The 25,186-nt window shown below is 41.8% G+C and overlaps 1 protein-coding gene across 1 annotated transcript in view; it reads right to left on the bottom strand.

Moving 5' to 3' along the window:
* Positions 1-1,500: 1,500 nt before the first annotated feature.
* LOC149460569 (solute carrier family 45 member 3-like) overlaps positions 1,501-25,186 on the bottom strand; it is a 49,389-nt gene continuing 25,703 nt past the window's right edge. Inside the window, exons 2-5 of the mRNA XM_089679480.1 lie at positions 20,660-20,959; positions 16,173-16,997; positions 8,775-9,040; positions 1,501-4,539 (exon numbers count right to left, since the gene is read on the bottom strand). Of these exons, the coding sequence (XP_089535606.1) occupies positions 4,075-4,539; positions 8,775-9,040; positions 16,173-16,997; positions 20,660-20,804 (1,701 nt within the window). The 5' untranslated portion in view covers positions 20,805-20,959 and the 3' untranslated portion in view covers positions 1,501-4,074. The remainder of the gene's footprint in view (positions 4,540-8,774; positions 9,041-16,172; positions 16,998-20,659; positions 20,960-25,186) is intronic.

Here is a 25,186-nt window from a genome sequence, read left to right as displayed (position 1 = left end):
GAAAGCTTTTCTAAAGCAGCCAAAATATTCACACCTTCAATCCAGAGATTTCCCCTGCAATATTTTACTGTCCCTATGTGTCCTCATTCTAATGGCCAGTATTATTCATTCCACGTCCTCTGAGCCCAGGTCATCCTGGATCCCCCCCCAGCCTGTGACTGGACAGTGAAAGGAGAAAAAGCACAATGAGGAGCTAATTTCTCCATCACTCTGCTTTCTCCTATCAGTATACATCTTGTCAGCACATGATCTGACTGACTCCTTGTACTCATGTCTCACTCCAGCCCTGCTGTAAAAACACTGCAAGAGGCCAATATTAAGCCATGTTCAGGTACTTGCATTAAAGCGGAGCTCCACCCAAAAGGGGAAGTTCCGCTTTAAGCCTTTGTCCCCCGCTCCCCATTAAGTATTGGCACCTTTGGGGAGCAGGTACCCAAATTTGACAGGTACCCGCTCCCACTTCCGCTGCGATCGCCTAGGTGATCGGAAGTAGAAGTTGTCCTCCCCCCTCTCTCCCCGTAGTCTTCTGGGACACGTGACAAGCGCAGCGCTTCTTGCACATGTGCAGTGGGCACCCAACTGTGAAGCTGCAGCCTGTCACAGCCGGGTGCCCACACTGAAGATGCCGGCTCCAGGGAGAGAAGACAGCCGGTGAAACCAGCTGTGGTGAGGACACCGCTGGACTGAGGGACAGGTAAGTGTCTGTATTTTAAAAGTCAGCAACTACAGTTTTCGTAGCTACTGACTTTTTTTTCAGCTGGAACTCCACTTTAATGATAGAGAGCTGCTTTCGTTTTCACGTTACATCGGTCTATTATTTAGCATAGACAGCTGTCACCACAAAAGGTGTCTCCAGTGAATGATCTCCCCTCACCGGTCACTTGTTCTGGTGACAGTGGAACAATTTGGATTTCCCATAACTTATTGTCCTGGTGGCAAAGGAGACCAGAAAAAGAAGAGAGAGGACAAATCAACCCCAATGGAGACACAGACAGCAAAAAACCTAACAAAAGTGCTAACATTTCTCCTCATATGTAGCAATAACACTTGTGGCTGCTTTCACACTGAAACGCGTGACCATGTAATCCTATGGAACTCTTCACACTGATCCAATACGGGTCCGTTGCGTTTTTTAACATGCAGCATTTTTGGTGCAGCAAAAAAACAGCACCAAAAATGCATCAAAAATGCACCCGCATTGTGTTTTTGGTCCAGTTTTTGAGTCACGTGTCCTCTAAGAAAAAAAAAAAAAACATTGTAAATGCACTAAAAACGCTGAAAAAATGTATGTGTTTTTGCTACGGATCAGTGTGAAGGTAGCCCAAGGCTGTAGATATTAAAACTTCAAAGTATCCTAAAAATGTAAAATAGACTGACCTATCTCAGGCATCTCCAGCCTTTTATATAATAATGGAATATTGATGACATCACAACAAGATGTCAGGAACAGTCCCTGTCAGGAACAGTGACACCCCCCCCCCCCTTCCAAGGCCTATATATTCCCCTGTGCAGGTAGCAGCACCACTTTTTGAACACATAAATCTCAGCCTATAAACAAAATAACAAAAATTTACAATCTGTAAAATTGGAATATCAAAAGCTAGCAGCGTCACTTTTATCCTACATTTACAATTATAATGAGGCAGCTAAATGCTGATTCTGGAACAGTAGTTAATAACCCTTAAAAGGACAGATTAACATTTTACAGTACAGTATAGAAATTTTAAAAAATCTATGAAGAAAACCTAAAAAAAATAATAAATTATATGCATATACATTTAAATGATTCTTAGTAAAATGCACAATATTTAATTTACTGGAGAGAAAAATGGGAGATTTGATGCCTTTCCAGAAGTTGTTCGCTATTCCCTTTGATGAGGGTCGACTATCCCTTGAAGAGCTATAGGCAGTAAAAGACTGTAAATAGAGACAGTATCTGTACATAACACTAGGTCATCCAGATACATAGTGAGCCACAAGGGGATAAACAAATTATCCGCATTGCTCCAGCCATTGTCCTAAAATGTCAAATAAAAAAATAGTTAATTTTGGAACTGTGTTGGAAATAGGGTTTTTCTAAAATTTGAATTTCCATATATTAAACCAGTTTAGAACTTTATCACTTCATCAATCCGATACAGTTTTTGACATTTATTATAAAATTACTCTAAACATTATTTTTTCACTTTAACAAAAAAAAAAACACAAAAAGCTATTAATGGGTAAAAGCTGTTGACATCTAATGGCTTTCCATGCTTCTGCCCTGCCCCCCAGTGTTATGCCATTTACAAACGAGCCAAATATCAGCCAAAATCAGCCACTACAGCAGAAACCGACCAACTTTTGGCCCATGTGTACAGCTCCCAGTCCGACAGAATTTGGTCTCATGACCGGCTTCTGTCGAATGGACATGCTGGAAAACCAGCATCCAATCGGCACTCTCAGCCAATAGCTGCAAGTGCTGACCTGTGTGTTCTGGCAGTGGGGGTGTTCCCCCTGTCATAACACAATAGCACAGCGGGGGAGATCGCTGTTCTAACATCGCTTGCGTTAGTACAGCGATCAGTACAGTACTGTGAACAGTAGGGCAAACCACCATAGGACTGGGCCAGGAGGAATGTGTGGGAGGTGGTAGGGAAGTGCCAACGCTACTTGTAAAGAGTGACACTTTGCCCAATCAAAGAAGGTCAGCATTCAGCCACAGTGGGGGCAGTAAAAGATGTTATAGGCATCTCTAGGTGCCAACTTTTTTTTTTTTTTACCTGTCAGCAGATTTTTTTTAAGGTGAAAAAAACATTTTGCCACTGGCTGTGCCCACCCTCTAAACACTTAACTTGAGACTTGTATCGATCCAGTGCTGTGCCCATCTGCATTTTTTCTTCCTTGTCTTTAGTTTTCCCCCCAGAAGGAATGCGCAGCAGCGGAAGCCATTGGCTCCTGCTGCTGTTAGTCAACTAGTCAAATCCTGTGAGCGTGGGGCAAGGCTGCGCCATGCTGTGTGTGTCTATGGATGCACACAGTTTGGCTCAGGAGCAGTACGTACGCCGGCCCCCATAGTAAGCGGCTTGATATGGGGGCAGACATAGAAGAAGAGGAGCCAAGATTGTCAGTGTGGGACCCCAGGAGAGGTGGTTTCAGGGTTTCAATAGCATTGCAAAAAGTAGGTGAAAATACCATGTTTATTTTAATTTAAAAAAATTGCTTTTAGAAACACTTAAAATGACAAAATTACTTTATAAATAAGCCTGTCTTCTACAGACAATGTGTGTCAAAATTTTCTGAATGAGGCAGTGATGAGAAAACTAACAATAGGGCAAAGAAAAGCTGCCTTCATGTGCACATTTGACAGGTACTCTTGAACCACACACATTGAGAATTACATATGGTTCTTTCCCTTTATACTTCATAGAACATCCATATCAAGCTCAACTTTATTTTTTTTTTTAAATGTCTCTCTGGATGTAAAAAAAAGAAAAAAAAAAAAAAGAAAGAAAAGCGGCACTCTTTTCCCAGGGCTGCCTTCCATAGTAAAAAAAGCTTTCTGCCACCAGATGTCCTCAGTCCTCCAGGTTGAATGACGCCCAGCATTATTAAACTCCGAAGACTGAAGACATACAGTGAATGCATGAGGCCATGGTGCCCTGCAGTCACATACATTGATGCAGAGAGTGTGGCACTCTTTGCATCACTGAGGACCGCCTAGTGCTTGGTGAAGATTCAAAGAGAAAGAGGGCCCTACACACTAAATATTAAAAAAAAAAAAAAAGATTCCAGTTGGGGGGGATGTTTGGGTGACTAGGGGCCTGCAGGAGTCCAGAAATGCGCTTTAAATAGACCAATATTGATGTATAATGTGTGTTAACCCATAGAAACTAGATTGCAGTTATCTAAAAGATAAGGGAAGAATTATTTTTGGGTTTCTATAGGTTACTGAACTTTGTACATCACCACTGCATTTTGGACCGCTTGTGGTAGCCTGGATGGAGTACCTGGCCCGACTGAAACTTCGGTTATTGTAAACGCGAACATTGTAAACAAAGGTACTGACGCCCTATTTGCCCCGCTACAGTCGTGTTAAGTCCGCATGTCTTTTTGGTCAAAAACAATGCGGTTTGCCAGGTAAATGGCGAAAACACCAAAAATGACCGATGATGCAATGTAGACAGTGACATTTTCCATCAGCTGTACCAATATCCCCATGAAGAGGGATGGGAAGACCTGAGAAAGAAGGAATGTGCTGTCGAGTGTGGCAAAATCCAGGCCAATGCCACGTTTGGTGTAAACATCTTTACAAGTGTCGTCCATGCCATTGGAACTCTGGTTATTGTTGTTTTTTGGGCAATGATGGTGCTCCTGGGAATGGACGTAGATCTCTAGTTCTTGAGAAAGGTAGCTGCCATCTTTATTGTGCCCTGGCTCTTTGTGCTTACAAGTACCATTCTGGTGACTGTACGGCAAGTTGGGTGAAAAGCAGACCGCTTCTTTGGTAAGGATATTTCCAGTGCGGGTGTGTGGCAACTCGGGCCTTGGCATAAAAACCTACGGAGAAGTAAAGTTATATTTGAGAAATATAGTAAAGGTGCCAAACAAAATTATATATTACAACTACACCCTCTAACACATAAGATCTAACTTTCACCCTTGAAAGTGCAAACCAACAATATAACTCCAATATGCTAAATAAATATCCCTAAATATGTGAAACAAATTTACATATAATGAATCCAAAAATTATATATAAATGAACCCAAAAATATCCAAAAAATGTAAAATAAAATAAATTTTGATAATAAAAAAACAAAAAAATTATCAAAATTATAAGTCACTCAGGTCGAAAAAAAAATCACTCCAATCTTTGTTTCCAATAATGCAAATTTTCAGATCCTTTGGTATTGAGCCCTCCCGTTGGCTCCCAAAAGGAAAGCATGTACCTCAAAAAAAGGAGAAAACTCATACAGTGCATAACTTAATAATTCAATATCATACCCATATACCATATGCACTGTGCAACTTCAAAAAAAGTGATAATTAAAGTGCAAAATGTGAACACAGTGTAAAATCCGTGATAGTGCATCACTCTGTGAATGAAATAATCCAAGTGACCATTCAGTGTACACTTCTATAGTGTAAGGCATAAATACCCTTGCCAAAAAAACAAACAAAAAAACGCCTTATCAATACTGTGGAGATAAGCAACATGCTCCCACAAATTTCCTCCAAGCCTGAATAATACTCCTTACAATGGCATCAACCACCTTCTCTTAGATGTCATCATGGTTTTTAAGGAAGTACTCCATAGTACTTATAGTACCCGTGCTTCATGCGAGTGATATATAAACAGGATATAGTGTAATTCCGTTATGGGATTAATAAACATACACTTTATTTACCGCTTAGATACAGCATCAAAATGCTTATTACCATGCCCTCAAACCTCTGGGGTCGGCAACCCTAGAGGTTTGAGGGCATGGTAAAAAGGTCAGGAACTCAGAAGGTACTAAAGAGATCAAGATCCCTTTAAGATAAGTTTTATCCAAGCACTGAAAGGGAAGAAAGAAATCAATCTCTCAGGTCAGATGGCCAGAAGACAGGGATCTTAGACATTTTCTGAAAGCCAAACTGAATGGGCAAAATAGAGTAGTGAAAGAATGTTCTTTACATCTAAAAACACCTTTTTTAAATACTGTATGTAGATATAGATATATATATATATATATATATATATATATATATATATATATATATATATATATATATTACACTGTGCATTGTGCAAATAAAGTGTACTTTAAAGAGCCAATGAATGTAATTACATTGACAGCAAAATAAAGGCTCTTAGGTATGAGTCCTGAAATTGGGTGACACCGATTTAGTCTCTAGAGAAATTTATGTCAAATTTGCTTTCTTTTTGACTCCAGTGCATTTCAAAGAAAGTTTTGGATATTGATTTAAACAAAATTCGGGTTATTCTCCTAAGAAACATTTCAGCAAAATGACATTCACGCTGGTGTCTAGGCACCTAGCATCTAATGTGAAGAGAATTTTGGAAATGACAAAACAAAAATTTATATTCACCTAGAAGGAAGCAGTATCATTCTGATGCTGCATCTGTCCCCTGCTGCCTATAAGACCATGAACTGAGCGATCAAAGATTGCTCAGTTCTCCGTATTCAGTGAGTAGAGAGCTGGTGACTGTCAATCACCAGCTCTACACTCTGCCCCTCTAGTGCGCACTGAAGCGCTGGGCTGTGTAGGGGATGGGAGTGGCTGGCTCAGGCTCTCAGTGGGTTGTTGAAAGGCTGAGCCAGCTGCTAGTCCAGGTATCTGGGTGTATCTTAACATTAAATCTGGGATGTCTCCAGAGCCTGGACCGGCTCTGTAACATCACCCGACAGCGAACTTTAGCCCGCTGTTGGCTGACTATGGGACATAATAGTGCAAAACTATGGGGGCAGCCAACAAGAGGGAGGGGCCAGGAGCGCTGGCAGGGGACCCAAGAGGAGGATCTGGGCTGCTCTATGCAAAACCATTGCACAGAGCAGGTAAGTATAGACATGTTTGTTCTTGTTAAAAAAAAAAAGTGTTCCTTTAATTTTTTTGAGCAGTGTATATTGTACATTTACATCAATCTCTGCCCTCAAGGAGCTTACAATCTAAGGTTCCTAACATTCATACATACACATATTAGGGCCAATTTTGACAGGAACCATTTAACCTACCAGCATGTCTTTGGAGTGTGTGAGGAAACTGAAAATGCAACTTAAAAGGTGAAACTAATATATGAGATAGACTCATTACATGCAAAGCAAGATAGTTCAAGCCGTGATTTGTCATAATTGTGATGATTATGGCTTACAGCTCATGAAAACTCCAAATCCACAATCTCAGAAAATTAGAATATTGTGAAAAGGTGCAATATTCTCGGCTCAAAGTGTCCCACTCTAATCAGCTAATTAAGCCATAACACCTGCAAAGGGTTCCTGAGCCTTTAAATGGTCTCTCAGTCTGGTTCAGTAGGAATCACAATCATGGGAAAGACTGCTGACCTGACAGTTGTGCAGAAAATCATCATTGACACCCTCCATAAGGAGGGGAAGCCTCAAAAGGTAATTGCAAAAGAAGTTGGATGTTCCCAAAGTGCTGTATCAAAGCAAAGTTATGTGGAAGGGAAAAGTGTGGAAGAAAAAGGTGCACAAGCAGCAGAGATGACCGCAGCCTGGAGAGGATTGTCAGGAAAAGGCCATTCAAAAGTGTTGGGGACTTTCACAAGGAGTGGACTGAGGCTGGAGTCAGTGCATCAAGAGCCACCACACACAGACGGATCCTGGACATGCGCTTCAAATGTCGTATTCCTCTTGTCAAGCCACTCCTGAACAACAAACAACATCAGAAGCGTCTTACCTGGGCTAAAGAAAAACAGACCTGGTCTGTTGCTCAGTGGTCCAAAGTCCTCTTTTCTGATGAGAGCAACTTTTGCATCTCATTTGGATACCAAGGACCCAGAGTATGGAGGAAGAATGGAGAGGCACACACTGCAAGATGCTTGAAGTCCAGTGTGAAGTTTCTACAGTCTGTGTTGATTTGGGGAGCCATGTCATCTGCTGGTGTTGGTCCACTGTGCTTCATTAAGTCCAGGTTCAACGCAGCCATCTACCAGGAGATTTTGGAGCACTTCATGCTTCCTTCCGTAGACTAGCTTTAAGAGAATGCTGACTTCATTTTCCAGCAGGACTTGGCACCTGCCTACACTGCCAAAAGCACCAAAACCTGGTTCAATGACCGTGGGATTACTGTGTTTGATTGCCCAGCGAACTCGCCTGACTAGAACGCCATAGAGAATCTATGGGGCATTGCCAAGAGAAAGATGAGAGACATGACACCGAACAATGCAGAAGAGCTGAAGGCGGCTATTGAAGCATCCTAGTCTTCCATAACACCTCAGCAGTGCCACAGGCTGATAGCTTCCATGCCACGCAGCATTGAGGCAGTAATTGCTGCAAAAGGGGCCCAAACCAAGTACTGAGTACATATGCATGCTTATACTTTTCAGAGGTCCGATATTGTTCTATGTACAATCCTTGTTTTATCGATTGCATGTAATCTAATTTTCTGAGATTGTGGATTTGGGGTTTTCATGAGCTGTAAGCCATAATCATCATAATTATGACAAATCACGGCTTGAACGATCTTGCTTTGCATGTAATGAGTCTATCTCATATATTAGTTTCACCTTTTAAGTTGCATTACTGAAATAAATGAACTTTTGCATGATATTCTAATTTTTCGAGTTTCACCTGTAGGTGTGATGGTGAGGTTCCACAAACCTTTGGCCATATAGTGTAGATGCTACAAGTCAATAATAGCAGTATTTTAGTAACAGCCCTGTAGGGCCAATGCAGTACAGTACAGTACTGAAGAATTTACTAAACCTTTTAAACTGCAGGGACAACTATTGACAATAGGAAATCCAGGGATACCCAGTAGCCAGATCCTGTGACTAATCATGTACCACGAGGTATATATCCATAGTGCATGATCTTTCCATGAAAGCTCTCAGAATCAATCTGCCATACTGTGACTCTGATCTGTAAGCTCTGACCTTACACAGCTCTCTTCCTGTAAAGTTAAAAGCTTTCCTGTAAAGCCAAAAAGTATTTCAATTCAGCATGAAGACTCCACCAGAGATGACAGTGTTTGAAGGGAGAGCACTTGAGAAGAACTATAAAGATTACTTTATGCTCATGAAAATCTTATTGATGCTTTTTATTACTTACATCTTTTTCCTTGTGATAGAGACATATTAAGGTGTACGGAAGTGTCTGGAGTGTAGCGTAGGCAAATCCAGTTAGCGAAGACATAATGGTGACGATGACAATATTTTGGGACAGGCAGATGACTAGGGCAGAGGAGGTGAAGGTGATCATGCTGGACAGGTAGACTTGCCGCGTCCCAAATTGTTTGGCCAGTTTGTTGATGATCATTGAAAAGAAGGTCGCAGTCGCACACTGGAGGAAAAGTCCGAGACTTCCCATACGGATTCCTGAAAGACAGCAATATATCATCGTAAGCAGACTGCCATTGAGGTTCCATTCACACTTGTACAACTCCAAACTCATACGACTTTGGAGTGCAACTTTGTCTGTCATTATGATAATGGACAACTGTTGCATGTATAACATTCAGATGCAACTTTCATGTGACTTTATAGGGTTTACATTGCAGTCTATGGCGCTCAAGTTGCATGAAAGTTTTACCAACGTAGTACATGAACTACTCTGAAGTCGCTGCAACTTTAAGTTGCACATGTTTGAATAACTGTCATTGAAAAACATAGGGATGGACTTGTCATGCAACTTTAGTATCCAAAATCGTAGGACAAGTTGCACATGTGTGAATGGAGCCTAAACCTTAAAAGGGACACTATTACTCAAATTAGAAAAATACATAAAGTGTAATCTTGGTATAGAAATGTTTCACTATATCACTATAACCCCGTCATTCTACAATTCCCCCCTCCCGCTCACAGTTGTTCTGTAAATGCAGTAGCTGCAGAAGCTGACTTCTGACACAGAGATTATACACACATTCAGATGCTAGAAAGAGAAATACAAAGTAAGATTGTTACATTGTATGCACATTTTTCTCTCATCTGTAGATCAAAGGGATGAGCCTTGATCTGCAAATGGTGTCACGTAAAGCAACCAGACAAAAGAATTAAAAATAAAACAAACAAAAAAACACTATATAAAATGTGACCCTATAAAACCCCTTTTTAACCCTTCGCTTATCCTAATAAGCCCTAATTAACTCATCTATCCCCTTATTGCCTTATTATTTTTTAAATATTATATTGCAGATTGTTTAAATCTATTTTTCTTAACAATGTGAAAACATTTTTTTCTTCTTTATTTATTTTGTTGGTTCAGTTTTGTTTTGTATTTTAAAAGTACAAAATTGAAAAAAAAACACATTTATATCATTTGTAAATAATTTTATAATGCTTATTACCAGAATAATAGTTTTTTTTAGTCTCAGGACAAATAAAGAATAAAATGCATACTTTTAATCAACAGGTTTTTTTTTTTTAAACTAAACATAGTTAGAGCAACATAATAAAAGCTGAATCTTTTTTTAGTTTTGTTACTTTTTTTCCTCTGGATTTCATGAAAAAAATAAAATCATTTGTGCAGGATATGATCACCAAAAATAGTTCCCCCAATTTGTTATTTTAAATAGTGCCCCCAATTTGTTATTTTAAATAGTGAAAAGTGCTTGCCAAACAGGCCCATAGTAGAAATGTGAAAATTGCTCTGGTCCATAGGGGGGTGTACAGGTATGAGAGATGACGTGGGTAATTAAATGGTGTTCTTACATTCGGGAGAAACCCAATAGGCTGGTTGTACACCCAATAGCCTGGTTGTACATGAGTCGATCAATAGCACATGTGGCATGCTACCGACCACACCCTTCCAAGAATTCCAACACACACAGTTCATCTGAAAGCTGAAGCTGGAAATGGAGATGGCAAAAGGTAAAGCTTACTGTGCTATGTTTGAACTTTCTTTTTGTCAGCCGCCTGCTTCCCTGACATCCCTTCACTGAAAAATCTAAGGAGCTGGGGAGAAAATTGTCATCCAGAAAGTGGTAGCATCCAATCAGATGCAGCATCTCTTCAGGAATTTTGACAGATGGCAGAGCTGACTGTCACAATTCAATAGGCACAGTGGGAGATTCTTCCATCTGTACCGTATAACGTGGATGGAGGAATTGTTAAATGAAAACTCTCAGTGCAAGCTTAAAGAGGACCTTTAATCAGTTTTTTAAAAATTAAAAATTAGTAGCTACAAATACTGTAGCTTCTGACTTTTAATAAAGAGATATTTATTAGTTCAGAGATCCAGCTCTGTCCTCACCTGGGCTGGTTTAGGTTCCCAGCGCTGCCATGTTGACTGTGGGAAGCCAGTTTCTCTTTGGCTTCAAAGTCGTCTTCTGAGTGTGCATTCATGTGTCGCGTTATGCTATGTGCGGCAGCCTTCTGGGATCTTTGATGTGTCCCAGGAGGTTGATGGCAGGGAGGGATGGAGGGGGGAACTAAGCAATCACAGCAGAAGTGGGAGCGGTTACCTTTCCGGGGAAAAAAAAAAAACTGACAAAAGTGGAGGGGGGAGGACCAGTGGAACTTCCTTTTTAAGGTGAAGTTCCGCTTTAAATGTAATTTAACAAGAAAGTACTAATCTTAAGTTATTTATAACCAAACGTTTTTCATTGTTTTTAAGGTGGGTTTGAGTAAGGAAGGGTTATAATCCCCATGAGGTTTTCTCAATCTGTGTCCTCCCGCTATGAGTGGGAAATGCAAATTTAACAGCTGTCACTAAAAAGAGGTGAGTGAAGATCTTCCAGTGAGGACACCTGCTGTGGTGTCAACTGTCGAAAACAGGCCATACACTGATAATTTTTTTTTTCAACCAGCGGATTGAACAAAAAAAAAAAAAAATATGATTCCCACAGACTAAATGTGGATGAGAAATGCTTCTGCTGTGCTATTGTGTTCTGATAGTGTGGAGCCTTCCCCAACATCAGAATACAATGATCAGTGCTGCTGGCTACAGCTGGCAGCATTGATCATTTAGGAAAAACAAGACAGGCTTGTTGTACACAAGCGGAACTACTCTCACTCCCTGTTATATTACTGGGATAGGAAGTAAAGGGAAAGGACAGGGACAGCAAATGAAAATAAACGGACAAAGGTTTTGATATTGTACAAAATAAAAATGCAACTACCCTGTTTTTATTCCACAGGGCATCTGCTTTTAGAAAATATATAATTTTCTGTGGAGGCTTAAAACATTTTCTAGCAAAAAATGCAGATTTTAACAAGGGTGTGAAAAATGAAAAATATGCTCCAGAGGAGAATCAGATAAAATGTATTTCCACTTTTGCAGCCAAATTGGGATAAAGCCTAGTTTACATTTGTTTTATGAACTGTCTAAAAATCGCTCTGCGGGTGGCCGTGTCAGGAGCCTCCCACCTGACATCCATTAACTGAAAAATCAAAGAAGCTGGGCAGAAAATTGTCAGCTAAAAAGCACCTGCATCCAATCAGATGCAGGCACTGCGCAGGTCTTTGGCAGGTCATGGGACCGGCTGTCAAAATACATTAGCCACAGTGGGATATTTGTCCATACGCATTGTGTAGTGTGGATGGAGGAATCAGTTAGATTTTCAGCCTGCAGGCTGAGCAAAATAAATGTATGTAATGGACAGCTTTACTTACTCTTCTGAAAATTCCAAAATGAATGTCTTCCCCTACTGCATAATGTAAAGGAGGGGGCTGAAGAGAGATTTTTTACCTGAATAAACCTTGTTTAAGTTTGAAAAGTATTTGCAAAGTACAAGTTCACTTTAAGAAGTATCCCTAAAATATACATTTGTTACTTTCTATCCCATCTTTAGTTTTAACTACATCATTTCATTTTACTTATATAGTATATTTTGTGCCTGTACAATTGTATCTATTTAATAATAGAGCTCACATTGAAGACCGAAGAGCACATCCTTCTCCTCTTTGGCAGACAAGCCATGCCTTGAAATAACACCATCCATAAAGTGGCATTTTATCCAGTAATGGCAGCTAATGTCTGCTCGTATGAAGTGGGTACCGAGTGGCTCATTTAGCTTTTATATATAGACTGCATGGAATGGAGGGATCCAGGGTTGTCAGCTGTTCCCTCTATATCACATACATATAAATACTTTGTTACTGCTGCAGAGAATCTCCTCACAATTTGGCACAAAGATTGCACTGTAACATCCCTGGAGTAATGAGTTACGGAACAGATGTCAATAAATTCCAGCATTTCCACTGACCCATAGGCAGCACTTAAAGGGTCTGCAGAGTTAAACAACACGTTTCCTAGATCTCTCTGGGATTCTATTGGAGAGCTTTGTAGTTTTTCATACCTGTAATAGAGGCAGGGCCACCAATACAGGGGCTACAGGTAGTACTCCCACACTAGGTCCAGGCCTCTGATGTTATCCTCAGGCCACTCAGCTTTACCAGAGGTGGATGTTCCACACCCACCAGGATCCCTCACAATTTTATAGCTCTGGCAAGGGAACAAGCTTCAGCCACCATTCTCTTTAAAGTATATATACAGTACTGTGCAAAAGTTTTAGGCAGGTGTAAAGAAAATTTCTGTAAAGTAAGAATGCTTTCAAAAATATATATTTTATTTTGTTTATTTTTATCAATTTACAAAATGGAAAGTGAGCAAATAGAAGAAAAATCAAATCAATGTCTGGTGTGACCACCCTTTGGCTTCAAACCAGCATCGATTCTTCTAGATATCAGTGTTTGAAGGAAATCGACAGGTAGGTTGTTCCAAACATCTTGGAGAACTAACCACAGATCTTCTGTGGATATAGGCTGCCTCAAATCCTTCTGTCTTTTCATGTAATCCCAGACAGACTCAATGATGTTGATTACAGGGCTCTGCGGGGGCCAAATCATCACCTCCAGGACTCCTTGTTCTTCTTTATGCTGAAGATAGTTCACTATGACATTGGCTGTATGTTTGGGGTCATTGTTCTGCTGCAGAATAGATTTGGAGCCAATCACATGCCTCCCTGATAGTATGGCATGATAAATATGTGTCTGCCTCTATTTCTCAGCATTGAAGACACCATTGATCGGCAATGTTGAGGACTGTAGACAAAGTGGTTGGCCAAGGAAACTTAAAGTATAATAAAGGCAAAACTTTTTTTTTTTTAAGCTTTGTATAGAGTGGTGAGGGATTAGAACAACTGTCAGCTTTTATTACTGTCTGTGCCCCAGTTACGGAGATTCACCCTCTCCCTTTGTACTGTTTACTAATATCATTGGAAGTGAAAGTAAAAAAAAAATCCCAATGGGGACACTAGTTCTAGTGACTTGGGGGTCACCAAGAAATTCCCTTAATTTGCAGGGATTTCCTCCCACTTCCTGTTTTGCTACAGAATAGGAAGTGTAGGGAAATCTCTTCAATGGGACACAGATGGTGAAACAAAATCTGATAGGGGTTATAACCCTCCCATTCTCTATCCAAAAGGTAAAAAAATGTTTTTCCTATAGTTCTACTTTAATGTAGCAGTTCTACTTTAATGTGCTGGACTTCAGAAGATGTCCAGCAGTGCCATCAGCACAGAACAGGTGGAAACCAGTGGGACCCAGATACACCCAGCTACTGTCCTGAGAAGTCTGGCCAGAAGTGGTCTTCATGGAAGAATTGCAGCCAAAAATCCATACCTCTGACATGAAAACAAGGCTAAGCGACTCAACTATGCAAGAAAACATAGGAACTGGGGTGCAGAGAAATGGCAGCAGAAGCTCAGTACAGAGGAGTCAAATTTTTAAATACTTGGCTGTTGTAGAAAGAAGTTTGTTCACCAGAGGGCTGGAGAGCAGTAAAATAATGAGTGTCTGCAGGCAACAGTGAGGCATGGTGGAGGTTTCTTGTAAGTGTGGGGCTGCATTTCTGCTAATGGAGTTGGAGATTTGGTCAGAATCAATATCCTCATGCTGAGAGATACAGGCAGATGTTTATCCATCATGCCATACCATCAGGGAGGCGTATGATTGGCCCTAAATTTATTCTGCAGCAGGGCATAGACCCAAAACATGCAGCCAAAGTCATTAAAAACTATCTTTAGCATAAAGAAGATCAAGTACCTCTGGAAGTGATAGTTTTGCCAATCATAGAGCTCAGATCTCAACATCATCGAGTTTGTCTGGGATAACATCATCGAGTTTGTCTGGGATTACATGAAGAGACAGAAGGATTTGAGGAAGCTTACATCCACAGAAGATCTGTGGTTAGTTCACTAAGATGTTTGGAACAACCTACCTGACGAGTCCATTCAAAAACTGCATGCGGATGCTGTTTTGAAGGCAAATGGTGGCAACACCAAATATTGACTTTTTTTTTTTTTTTTTACTCATTTTGTTAACAGATAAAAATAAACTATTAACAATTATAACCCCAATAACAACCCCTGAACAACAACCCCACACCATAATCCACCTCCACCAAAATTTACACTAGGCACAATACAGTCAGGCAAGTACTGTTCTCCTGGCAACTGACAAACCCAGACACGTCCATCAGATTGCCAGACAGAGAAGTGTGATTGGTCACTCCAGAGAACACGTCTCCACTGCTCTAGAGTCCAGTGGTGTCGTGCTTTACACCACTGCATCCAACGCTTTGCATTGCACTTGGTGATGTAAGGCTTGGATGCAGCTGCTCGGCCATGGAAACCCATTTCATGAAGCTCTCTACACACTGTCGTTGTGCTAATCTGAAGGCCACACGAAATTTGGAGGTGTTTAGTTATTGACTCTGCAGACAGTTGGCGACTTCTGAGCACTGTACGCTTCAGCATATGCTAACCCCGCTCTGTCATTTTTCGCGGCCTAACACTTTGTGGCATAATTGTTGTTCCCAGTTGCTTCCACTTTGTTATAATACCACTAACAGTTGACCGTGGAATATTTAGTAGCAAGGAAATGTCACAGATGAACTTATTGCACATGTGGCAACCTATCACTGTACCATGCTTGATTTCACTGAGCTCCTGAGAGCGACCCATTCTTTCACAAATGTTTGTAGAAGTAGTCTGCATACATAGCTGCTTGATTACACCTGTGGCTATGGAGGTGATTGGGACACTTGAACCCAATGCTTTGGAGGGGTGTTCCAATACTTTTGGCAATATTATATATATATATATATATATCGATCCTGCCAAAAAGGTTCTTGTTGCAGGCACTTCCTTCTTCTACATTCATCGTATAGGGTAACAACACTATGCCCCTTCTCCAACTGTGCGCATATGTCGTCACCCTACCATACAGGTTCCTAATGAAGACTAGGAGTGGCATTACACAGGCATGGCCCACTGTTGCCGCAATACAGAAACCTGTCCTAATGTACAGCTATTGCTGTAGAATATGTAAAGAAGGAGTGGCTGCAATCAGCAGAAATGCAATGCAATAAAGAATTCAAAAAAAGGTAAAACAAGTTTTTTTTGTTTTTTTACATCATGGCAATTTACCTACTTTAAATCTCAATTGCTACTCTGTTAGCTAATTTTATTGAAGTAGTTTAACAGAGTGTATGATCAGACGCCATTACCTTCATCGTAGCGGATTCTCGATTCTGTTCCTGGTGCAGCACTTGGAATCCCTTTATATAACCCCTCTCCGACAAAGTCTGTATAGAAGAGCATGAAAGACATGACTGCCATCCAGCTACACAGCTGGGCAGCACACAACTGTTTCATGACAGCAGGGATACGACAGTAACTATGATAGATCCTGGGGGTGACAGACCAGCATAGGCTCAGCAGGCATAGGACCGGGTTGCATTTCCAGGATCGCAGCTTCCATTTTGGTAAACAACATCCTCTGCTGAAGGACTTTGATGTGACGGAGGGTTTGAGGTCCAGAGCTGGCTGTCGCCTGTGGCTATGTTCCTCCACAGTCTTCATAGTAACAAGGACGCTTACAATAAATATTAGCATTAACAATAAAAACAGACATTCGTCTGGCCCACCGAGGTAAAGAGACATATACGTGTAATTCCAGTTGACAGAGGTCAGCAGATAGCCAATACAGCCGCCAATGCTGATCATGAAGGAGAACATGGCAAAGGCTTGGCCGCAGCCTTCGTCATCATGGTACAAGTCAGACAAAAGAGCCTCCAACGGTGTAAAGCAGACTTGAACGCAGCAGTCTAGTAATCCCACCCCAAAAATGAGGAAGAAAATATGGACATGGTTTCCACCATAGGAAAAGTAGGAAGCGAAGGAGTCAGCATGTGGAATGATGAAGAGTGAAAGGAGGACACCGAGGGATAATATCCAGATGAATGGACGTCTTCCGCCATAGTTGCTTTGGCAGTCATCACTAGCCGATCCAATAAGGGGCACAAGGATTAGACCAAGGACAGGGCCAATACCTGCCAAAGACAAAGAGTAAATAATGGGTCCTTATGACAAGGCAAAAGGTTTGACATAGTTAGAGCAAATCTGTCTCTAGCAAGGTTTTTTTTAAGTCACCTTAAAAGTGATAAGATAAAATACCAGTCCAGAAGGCGGTAACTGCAATCTTCACTCTTGTGCAGTCATTCTTGTGACTGACCGTCACTGCTCTCCACTCCAAGCTGACCAAGAACTGAGCGATCTGCGGTCAGAAGACTGCTAAGTCCTCAGGCTTACGGCTGACATGGGACACCTGCAGCATCAACATCTCCTTTAAAGTGATACTAAAATCTGGCCTGGCCTCTCCCTTCTGTTGGGTGCCCCCATAGCAAACAGCTTGCTATGGGGGCACCTGAGAAGGTGTGCTCCAGAGCCGTGGCTCTGCGCGTCCAATCACACCAATGGCTCCAGCTGCTACCAATCAGGAGTGAGAGTCCCCAGAGAAACGAGGATCTCATGGACATTGTTGAATTGGGATGTGGCTCAGGTAAGTGTTAGGGAGGGCTGGGGGATTGCTACACACAGAAGGTTTTTTACCTTCATGCATACAATGCATGAAGGTAAAAAACCTTGAGGCTTTAGAAGCACTTTAACCACTTGCCCTCCTGAGGATTTACCCCCCTTCCTGACCAGGCCATTATTTGTGTTACGGCGCAGCGTTATTTTAACTGACAGTTGCGCGGTCATGAAACACTGCACCCACATGAAATTTATGTCCTTTTTTGCCCATGAATTGAGCTTTCTTTTGGTAGCATTTGATCACGTGCTATAAAAAAAAAGACGGACAATTTTGAGAAAAAAAACAATATTTTTTACTTTTTGCTATTAGATAAAATTTTGTCATACATTTAGACCAATATGTATTCTGCTACATTTCTTTGCTAAAAAAAAATCCCAATACGTGTACATTAATTGGTTTATGTGAAAGTTATATCATTTACAAATGGGGTATATATACTGGAATTTTTGTTTTAAAATTTTTACTAGTAATGGTGGCGATCAGCGACTTATAGCGGGACTGCGGCAGACATTCTGACACTGGGGGGGACTGACTTGGTGTCACTGACATCCCCAATACAGTGATTAGTGCTAAAAAAAAGCACCGACACTGTACTAATGGCACTGGGCAGGAAGGGGTTAACATGAGGGATGATCAAAGGGTTAACTGTGTGTAGGGAGTCTATTACTAGGGGGCAGTGTCCGTGTGCTTCACTGTAAGCGCACTGCTCTGGATGGCTGTGCTCTGCACAGCCATCCAGAGCAGTATGCCCAAGCTGACAGGGAGGAGGACTGTTAGTAAACAAAATAGTCCTCTTCCCCAGTGGAGATCTTCGGAAATCACCAGCCGCCGGCGAGTAATTAGCGGCCGGGACTCGGTGCTTGAGAGCCGCGACCGCGAATGGTGGCTTGGGTAGGGCACGTGCCCCCTACCTAGAAATGCAAAATCATGTATATATACACGTGATTCTGTGCACCTGTGCCACCCTGCAGCAGTATTTCTGCTATAGGGTGGTGCCGAAGTGGGTAAACTCAACTTTTCAAATACTACTTTTCAACTAAATACATTTCAGCTTGAACAAAACAAAAAGTTTTTTTTTTCCAAATCTGCCAGAGCCCAAGTAGAAAAGCCTGTTCCCTGCCAGCATACTGCAGAATGAGACCCGTGCTCCCTGTGGGGAAGTAGTGGTCCCTCTGCAGAGGGCAGGTGTCCAATTAGTGGGGAGCCTAAGCTTTGCTGATTGCAGGGTTTTAGGCCTGACTCGTAATGGGTGTATCAGAACACAGAGAGCAAGGGTCCCAGTAGCAGATGAAAAGATAAAAGCAATTGTAAGACTTTGCACACCTTTTATTTTGTTGCACCTGAAATACATTTAGCTGTTTCAAACTGAAGATTAATTTGGGCTTTACCTTTTGCTCTCCATACCAACAGCATCAAGCAGAAGAGAGGAGTGGCCATGTGGTACTTTCACCACTTACCACCCACTAACAGTAGATTTACTGCTAGACGGCGGCAGCTACAGGATCAGTGGCATACCCATACGTCGCAACCCATTTCCGGGTTTCAGGTGCGCATGTTCTCTGCTGACCTGTGCTGGAATTGGACACAACGAGTTTGTCAGCAGGTTAGAGTCAATAATTTTGGCTGTATGCCTGCTGATTGGCTGTGGCCAATCACAGCACAGAGTTCTGTGTTTACAAACACACAGAACAAGGATCTGGATTCTCACGAGAAAAAGCAGCCAGATCTGTGTGTAAAAGCAGCGCACATTACACTGGCATGACCTTGCTAGGCCCCTTGACTGCCCTTCTGATCACTCCTGTCATCCAGTCAGTGTGATTAGTACAGTGCTATCACTGATCATTAATACTGTATTAGTGTCACTAGCATGGTCAGTGTCAGTTAGTGTTCCTCGCAGTCAGTTAGCACCAGATTGCCGTCACACTATAAATCACTGATCACCGCATGGCTAGTCTAGCATCTATACTTGGGTAAATTCCAGTATATATACCCCATTTTATTGGATATTTTTTTATAACAAAGTGGACAATATTGTTTGTTTTTTATCTTTAGGTTGGTGTTTATAGTAAAAAATAAAAAAAAAAAACAGTGGTGATCAAATACATAAAATATAAAAGAAAGCTCTATTCATTATATAAATTTAATTTGGGTACAGTATTGTATGGCTGAGCAATTGTCAGTTATAGTAGCACAGTGCTGAATAGAAAAAAAAATGTCCTGGTCATGAACAGGGTAAAACCTTCTGGAGGTCAAGTCGTTGAGGCTAGGGTCACATACATGCACAAACATCCGTGCAGCAGCACCATCCACACAGAAGAATGCGGACCCACAGGTGGGTGCCATTAATTCTAATGGCACGCTGCCTGCACTGGAAATCGCAACCGCACTGGGAACCGAGGCGGGCTGCGGTTTCTAAGGAACTGCAGGGACTTCTTCCCTGCGTGTCCCGAGACACGGGAGTCCATCCAAATGAATGAGCTCTCGTGCCCGCGCAAAACACGGCCCGCAGGAACGCAGATATGTGAACCAGGGATAAAGCTGAAGTTTAGTGAATTTTGTTTTAAACAGCGTTAGGGGCAATACCTACCTACCAGCAATGAAGTGTAGCCCATGTGCTGGCTCAGTACTCTGCCCCAGATAGCCCCGCAGCACTGGAAAGTCACCACTGCGGGGGCATCCAGAGGACTGAGGCAGAGAACCTAATATCAATAGCTGGACCTAAATGCACTCATCAAACATGCCGACTATGCCTGCCCTTTCCGCTACCATTCTCTATTCATATCACCCATACTATCGGTTCCTACATTGAAAAGTGTTTCATGATCGGAGGAGACTAATCTTTCATTCATTCTCCCATCTTTCAATCACGGATGATGAGTGAAGTCAGTTTTAAGTAGAATATTCAAGATTATAGTGCTCCGGGGGGCATTTTTACAAGGTATGGGAACACATTTGTCACATGCCTACCTGAAGCTTAGAAAATTAACTCAGGTTCATTTTAAATTGAAAAGAAGGAATACAATTCAGTGGCAAACAAGAGTCAATCCTCCTTCAGATGATTCTGTACATTAGGTCCACTGTGTTCAGTGGAAGGAAAAAAAAAACATGATTAATTCTTACCCAAGACCATGGTCATGTACTGCTCTTCCACACCAGCTTCCAGAAGTAATGGAGGAACATAGGTGATCCCAGCTGCCACGCAAATTTCAAGGCCGCAAGTCATGAAGTTTAGCAGGACGAGGTGCCACTGCAAGCTGCAGGCCATGGTGGTGGAGGGAGGTCTCCTTCACTCCAGGGTATAGTGCCGACTGTTCAGCTTGTCATGTGATCTGGATTTGGAACCTGCATTTTCCTGCTGATCGGCTTTTGATTTGACTGGCTCCATTTGTTCATGCTGGGCCCCACACTTAGTGAAATAAACTACAAAAGAAAAAGGGTAAAGTCATGTAAACAAGATCACTTTAGATAAAGCTCTGGAAAATATCTTACTCCTGGGATAAAGGGGTATTATTGTTTTTTTCTTTAAAAATGCAGAATGCTATCATATAGTGATATGTTTCAGTAATAAGCCCGACTTGTTTTTACCGTGACGGTCATTTTAAGGATCTAACCATTATATAGTGGAGGGAATTTGCTGGCTTGACCACCACTTTACAAAGTCATGTTTTTTTTGTGTTACAGCCATGGTGATCAACCTACGGCTCAGTTGGTTCTTGATCTCTTACTGTGTGGCCCTCAGCATGTCTGAAGTCTTAAAACATATCCTGTTTCAGGTCAAAAGTCTCTAACAATTTTCTGTAGCATTGCATACACTAAATATTATGTGCAGCACTTTGGTGGTGTTGGGGTCTGCACTTTGAGGCATCCATCATATCTAAAATAAGTTGACCACCACTGATTTAAGGGGTCATACCCCTGACAGCTGCTTTGATGGTAAGAACCTGCTATGGGTTCTTGTTAGTCAGATCTGTGCTTTGTGCTTTGAAAGCAATGTTACAGACATGCTTTTGATCAGGGGAGAGTACGGAGCACATAGGTTGCAATCTACACCCTCCCACACCACCCAACAAAATCACTGTTTAAGTTCTGATTAGTGATGCGCCGATATTTTGGCACTGAAAATTATTGGCCAAAGATAGGGTTATCAGCGTTTTGACAATAGGTGCTGATAACGTCCCTCACGCCCCTTTGATTTCAATGTAAAATCGCATCACATTGACTTCAATGCAAAATCACGTCCCACTGACTTCAATGCAAAATCGCATCCCATTGCCTTCAATGCAAAATCGCATCTCATTGACTTCAAAGCAAAAAAAAAAAGCCCCCTATTGACTTCAATGCAAAAAGGCCTCTTTTTAAGTTTTTTATTTTATATATATTTCATTTTACTTTCTGTCCAATTTGTGTGTGCTACTTTCAATAAATGCTATTTCATATTACTGGATTGTATTTTTTAAATCCCTATTCATTATAAATGTATAATATAAATTAAAAAGTCAAATACCATACAATTATATATAAAAATATATATTTTATAAAACTGTCCATTTCAGCTTTGGTTTTTGACCAAGTGCAGCCTGAATTTTCGGTTTCGGCCCAGAATTTTCATTTAGGTGCTCCACTGGTTTGGATCCAACAATAGCTTGGAGCAAAGGACTCTCCCTTGCTTTCACATGACAGTTCTCTAGTAGTGATTTGTCACTTAGGCACCAAACACTGTACTGTGGTGAAGTAAGGGTGAGATTCATATGGCGGTGCTGGAAGCATGTGGAAGTGGAAGTATGTGCACCTTGCCTACATGCTCTCGCACTGGTGGCAAACTGGTCACCCTCCAGCTGTTACAGAACTACAAATCCCATGATGCATTGTAAGGTTGACAGTGACAAGCATGACTCCCACAGGCAGAGGCATGATGGGACTTGTAGTTCCGCAACAGCTGGAGGGCCGTCAGTTTGTCACCCCTACGTCTTGAGCATGTCATTCACCATGTGGTTTGATTAGAAGGTGATAAGTCAACTTGTCAACTGTTAGGGTACAGGTTAGTTTTAAAAAAGAACTAAACCCTCCTATCCGAGGAAAACAGGGCCATCTGACCCTCTATTTAGATCTACAGTTGCTATAATGCAAATTTGATCAGCTCTCCACTGGTTAGCTTTCACACACGCCATTGGAGGGCTTGAAAGTCCCGTTGAGAGCTGACATAAGCACACTGACACCTGTGACAAGCCTTGATTGTAGCCTAGCCTACACTGCACATGCACAGGTAGGCAGATTGTAAATAAAACACTTCTGAAAACATCTTTGGTGTGTTCCATAAAAGATGTAATACCATTTATTGAGCATTTCTAACAAGATTTATTTGAAAAAGGTAAATCTGTGGGTTTTGTTTTTTTTAAAAAAAAGCCTACCACTTGACTACCGGGCACTTTCATTTTTTGCTAAACAAACTAAAAAAAGCCTGAAATTTTGGGAAAAAAAAGTTTCTTAGTTTCGGTTATAAAATTTTGTAAATAAGTAATTTTTCTCCTTCACCGACGTACGCTAATGAGGCTGCAGTGATGGGCACTGATAGGCATTACTGATGGGCACTGAAAGGCAGAACTCATATATGGCACTGATAGATGGCACTGTTAGGCAGCACTGAAAGGCAGCTCTGACGAGCACTGATATGTGGCATTGATGTGCTCTGGTATTTGGCATTGATGGGCACTGACAGGTGGCACTAATGGGGCTACACTGATCATCAGTGCCCTGATGATCAGTGTAGATGTCCCCTCTGAGGAATGCTGATTACCGGCTCTGCTCTCCTCAGGGGCTGTCAGCGGGAGGAGAGGACTGCTGATAACCGGCATTTCCTATTTATATGTGATCAGCTGTGATTGGACACAGCTTATCACATGACCGAGCTGACGTTGTGACGATCGCGCGTCAGAACCCACCCCTTCTCACCAAACTTGTGACTGAAGGACTAGCCAATCTAAAACCGCGATGTCACATGCGTAACAATGCCACGCCCAGCTGCACCCTGTACAACGATTTTCCAGCTAATGGACCACAAATCGATGTACCGGCAGCCTGAGTGCGATTGTTACTGGGCCAGGTTAATTACGCAATTAACCCTTCACACTGCCACCACCTCCTTTTTGTACAGAGAAAGAGGAATATCAGCAATAACACTAGGATGATTGGATAATCGTCTGTATACCACTATCACCGCAGACAGGTTATACAGAGGGTTAAACACACATAGTAGCGCTCTTCAGCGGCAGGAATTCGTAAGTTGCATTAAAGAGCTATAGAAACAGTTCAACACTTTCAGAAAGAAAGATTTATTACTAAAAAGGTCAAAAGGGTGCAATAAAAGTATTTACAGAAAAAAGATGTAACCAATATACATATAAATACAGAGAGCAATAACACAGCAAAAAGGTAACAGAAAGAAGTTTAGAGAGGTAGAGTACTTGCCAAAAGCCCTGGGTTAAGCAGATCAAGTTTCAAAGCAAAAGGGCACCGTCTCCCAAGTTGGTTCTGATGTTAAAAGGAAGATTTCTTCAACTACCACTCTTAGACCTGACAGCCTATTTTGTATTCCCCAGCAGGGGGTATCTCTGAAGCCAAGGACCAATGCCTCATTTGGGGAGGGGGTGTCTAGGCGGAGACCCAAGCTAGAACCAAAATCTCTGAGCTTATATTTTGGCTCATAACTTTTCCTAGGCACAAGTAACATTCCACCCGCGGGTAGATTAATATGTAGACGCATCTGAGGAATGGTTAGATATGAAATACATACTTGAAAGGTTCAAGAGATGTAATTTTCTGCTTTCCTATATATTTCAGCCAAGGAGTGTGACATATCAAACGATTTGTCTGATCGTGAGCAATCTGAAGATATGCCTGGTTTTTATGTACGTCTCTCATATTTCAAGATATGAGACATAGGGGGAAAATGGATTTTAAAAGTGGTATCTAGTTTTTGACTCCCCTGGAATGTCTTTGAACTCAGGGGAAGGCTTGGCTTTTATGAGGTGCCAGATTGCACAGTTTCTTAGACCGCCCGGCACCCAGCTCAGAGAGGTTTTATAGCTCGGAGCTCCTGCTGTGCTCTGGCCTGCCTATGACACTTCCAACACACACCCGATCACATGTCACTGTGGATCTCAGAGAGGGAGGGGGATGATCCAAGAGGGGGAGAAGGATCTACAAGATGGAGGCTGGAGCAAAATGGTTGAACCGCATCCATCTCTGTGTGCACGATTGCTACAGACATCATTGGCTCTTTACAGTGATAGGTGATCCGATGTGTCTCAGGGACATGGCGCGCCACCGATTGTCACACACCCCTGATGGCGTGCATGCGCAGTTAGAGTGGGAGGACGTCATATGATGTCTTCCCAGAACGAGAGAACCGCCGCCCGTCCATCACTACCTTATATGGCGGACGGGAGGTGGGTAAAGCGACTGTATACCCAGTGAAATGACTAGCCTCAGGTGATGTACAGAGATTAAACAAATCATCCTACATATATTGTACCTGCTTATCTGCAGTCTTCTCTTCTCTACATCAGCAGGGGGAAGGAAGCTGAAATTACACTATGTAAAGCTCAGTGAGGAGAGCTCTGAGAGATGACTGGAGGGAAGGGACTCAGG

This window comes from Staurois parvus, unplaced genomic scaffold, assembly GCF_062004578.1.
Source record: "Staurois parvus isolate SC_StPar_1 unplaced genomic scaffold, SC_StPar_1.0 ptg000225l, whole genome shotgun sequence".
Classification (NCBI taxonomy): domain Eukaryota; kingdom Metazoa; phylum Chordata; class Amphibia; order Anura; family Ranidae; genus Staurois; species Staurois parvus.
This window is presented reverse-complemented; position numbering and strand designations above follow the sequence as displayed.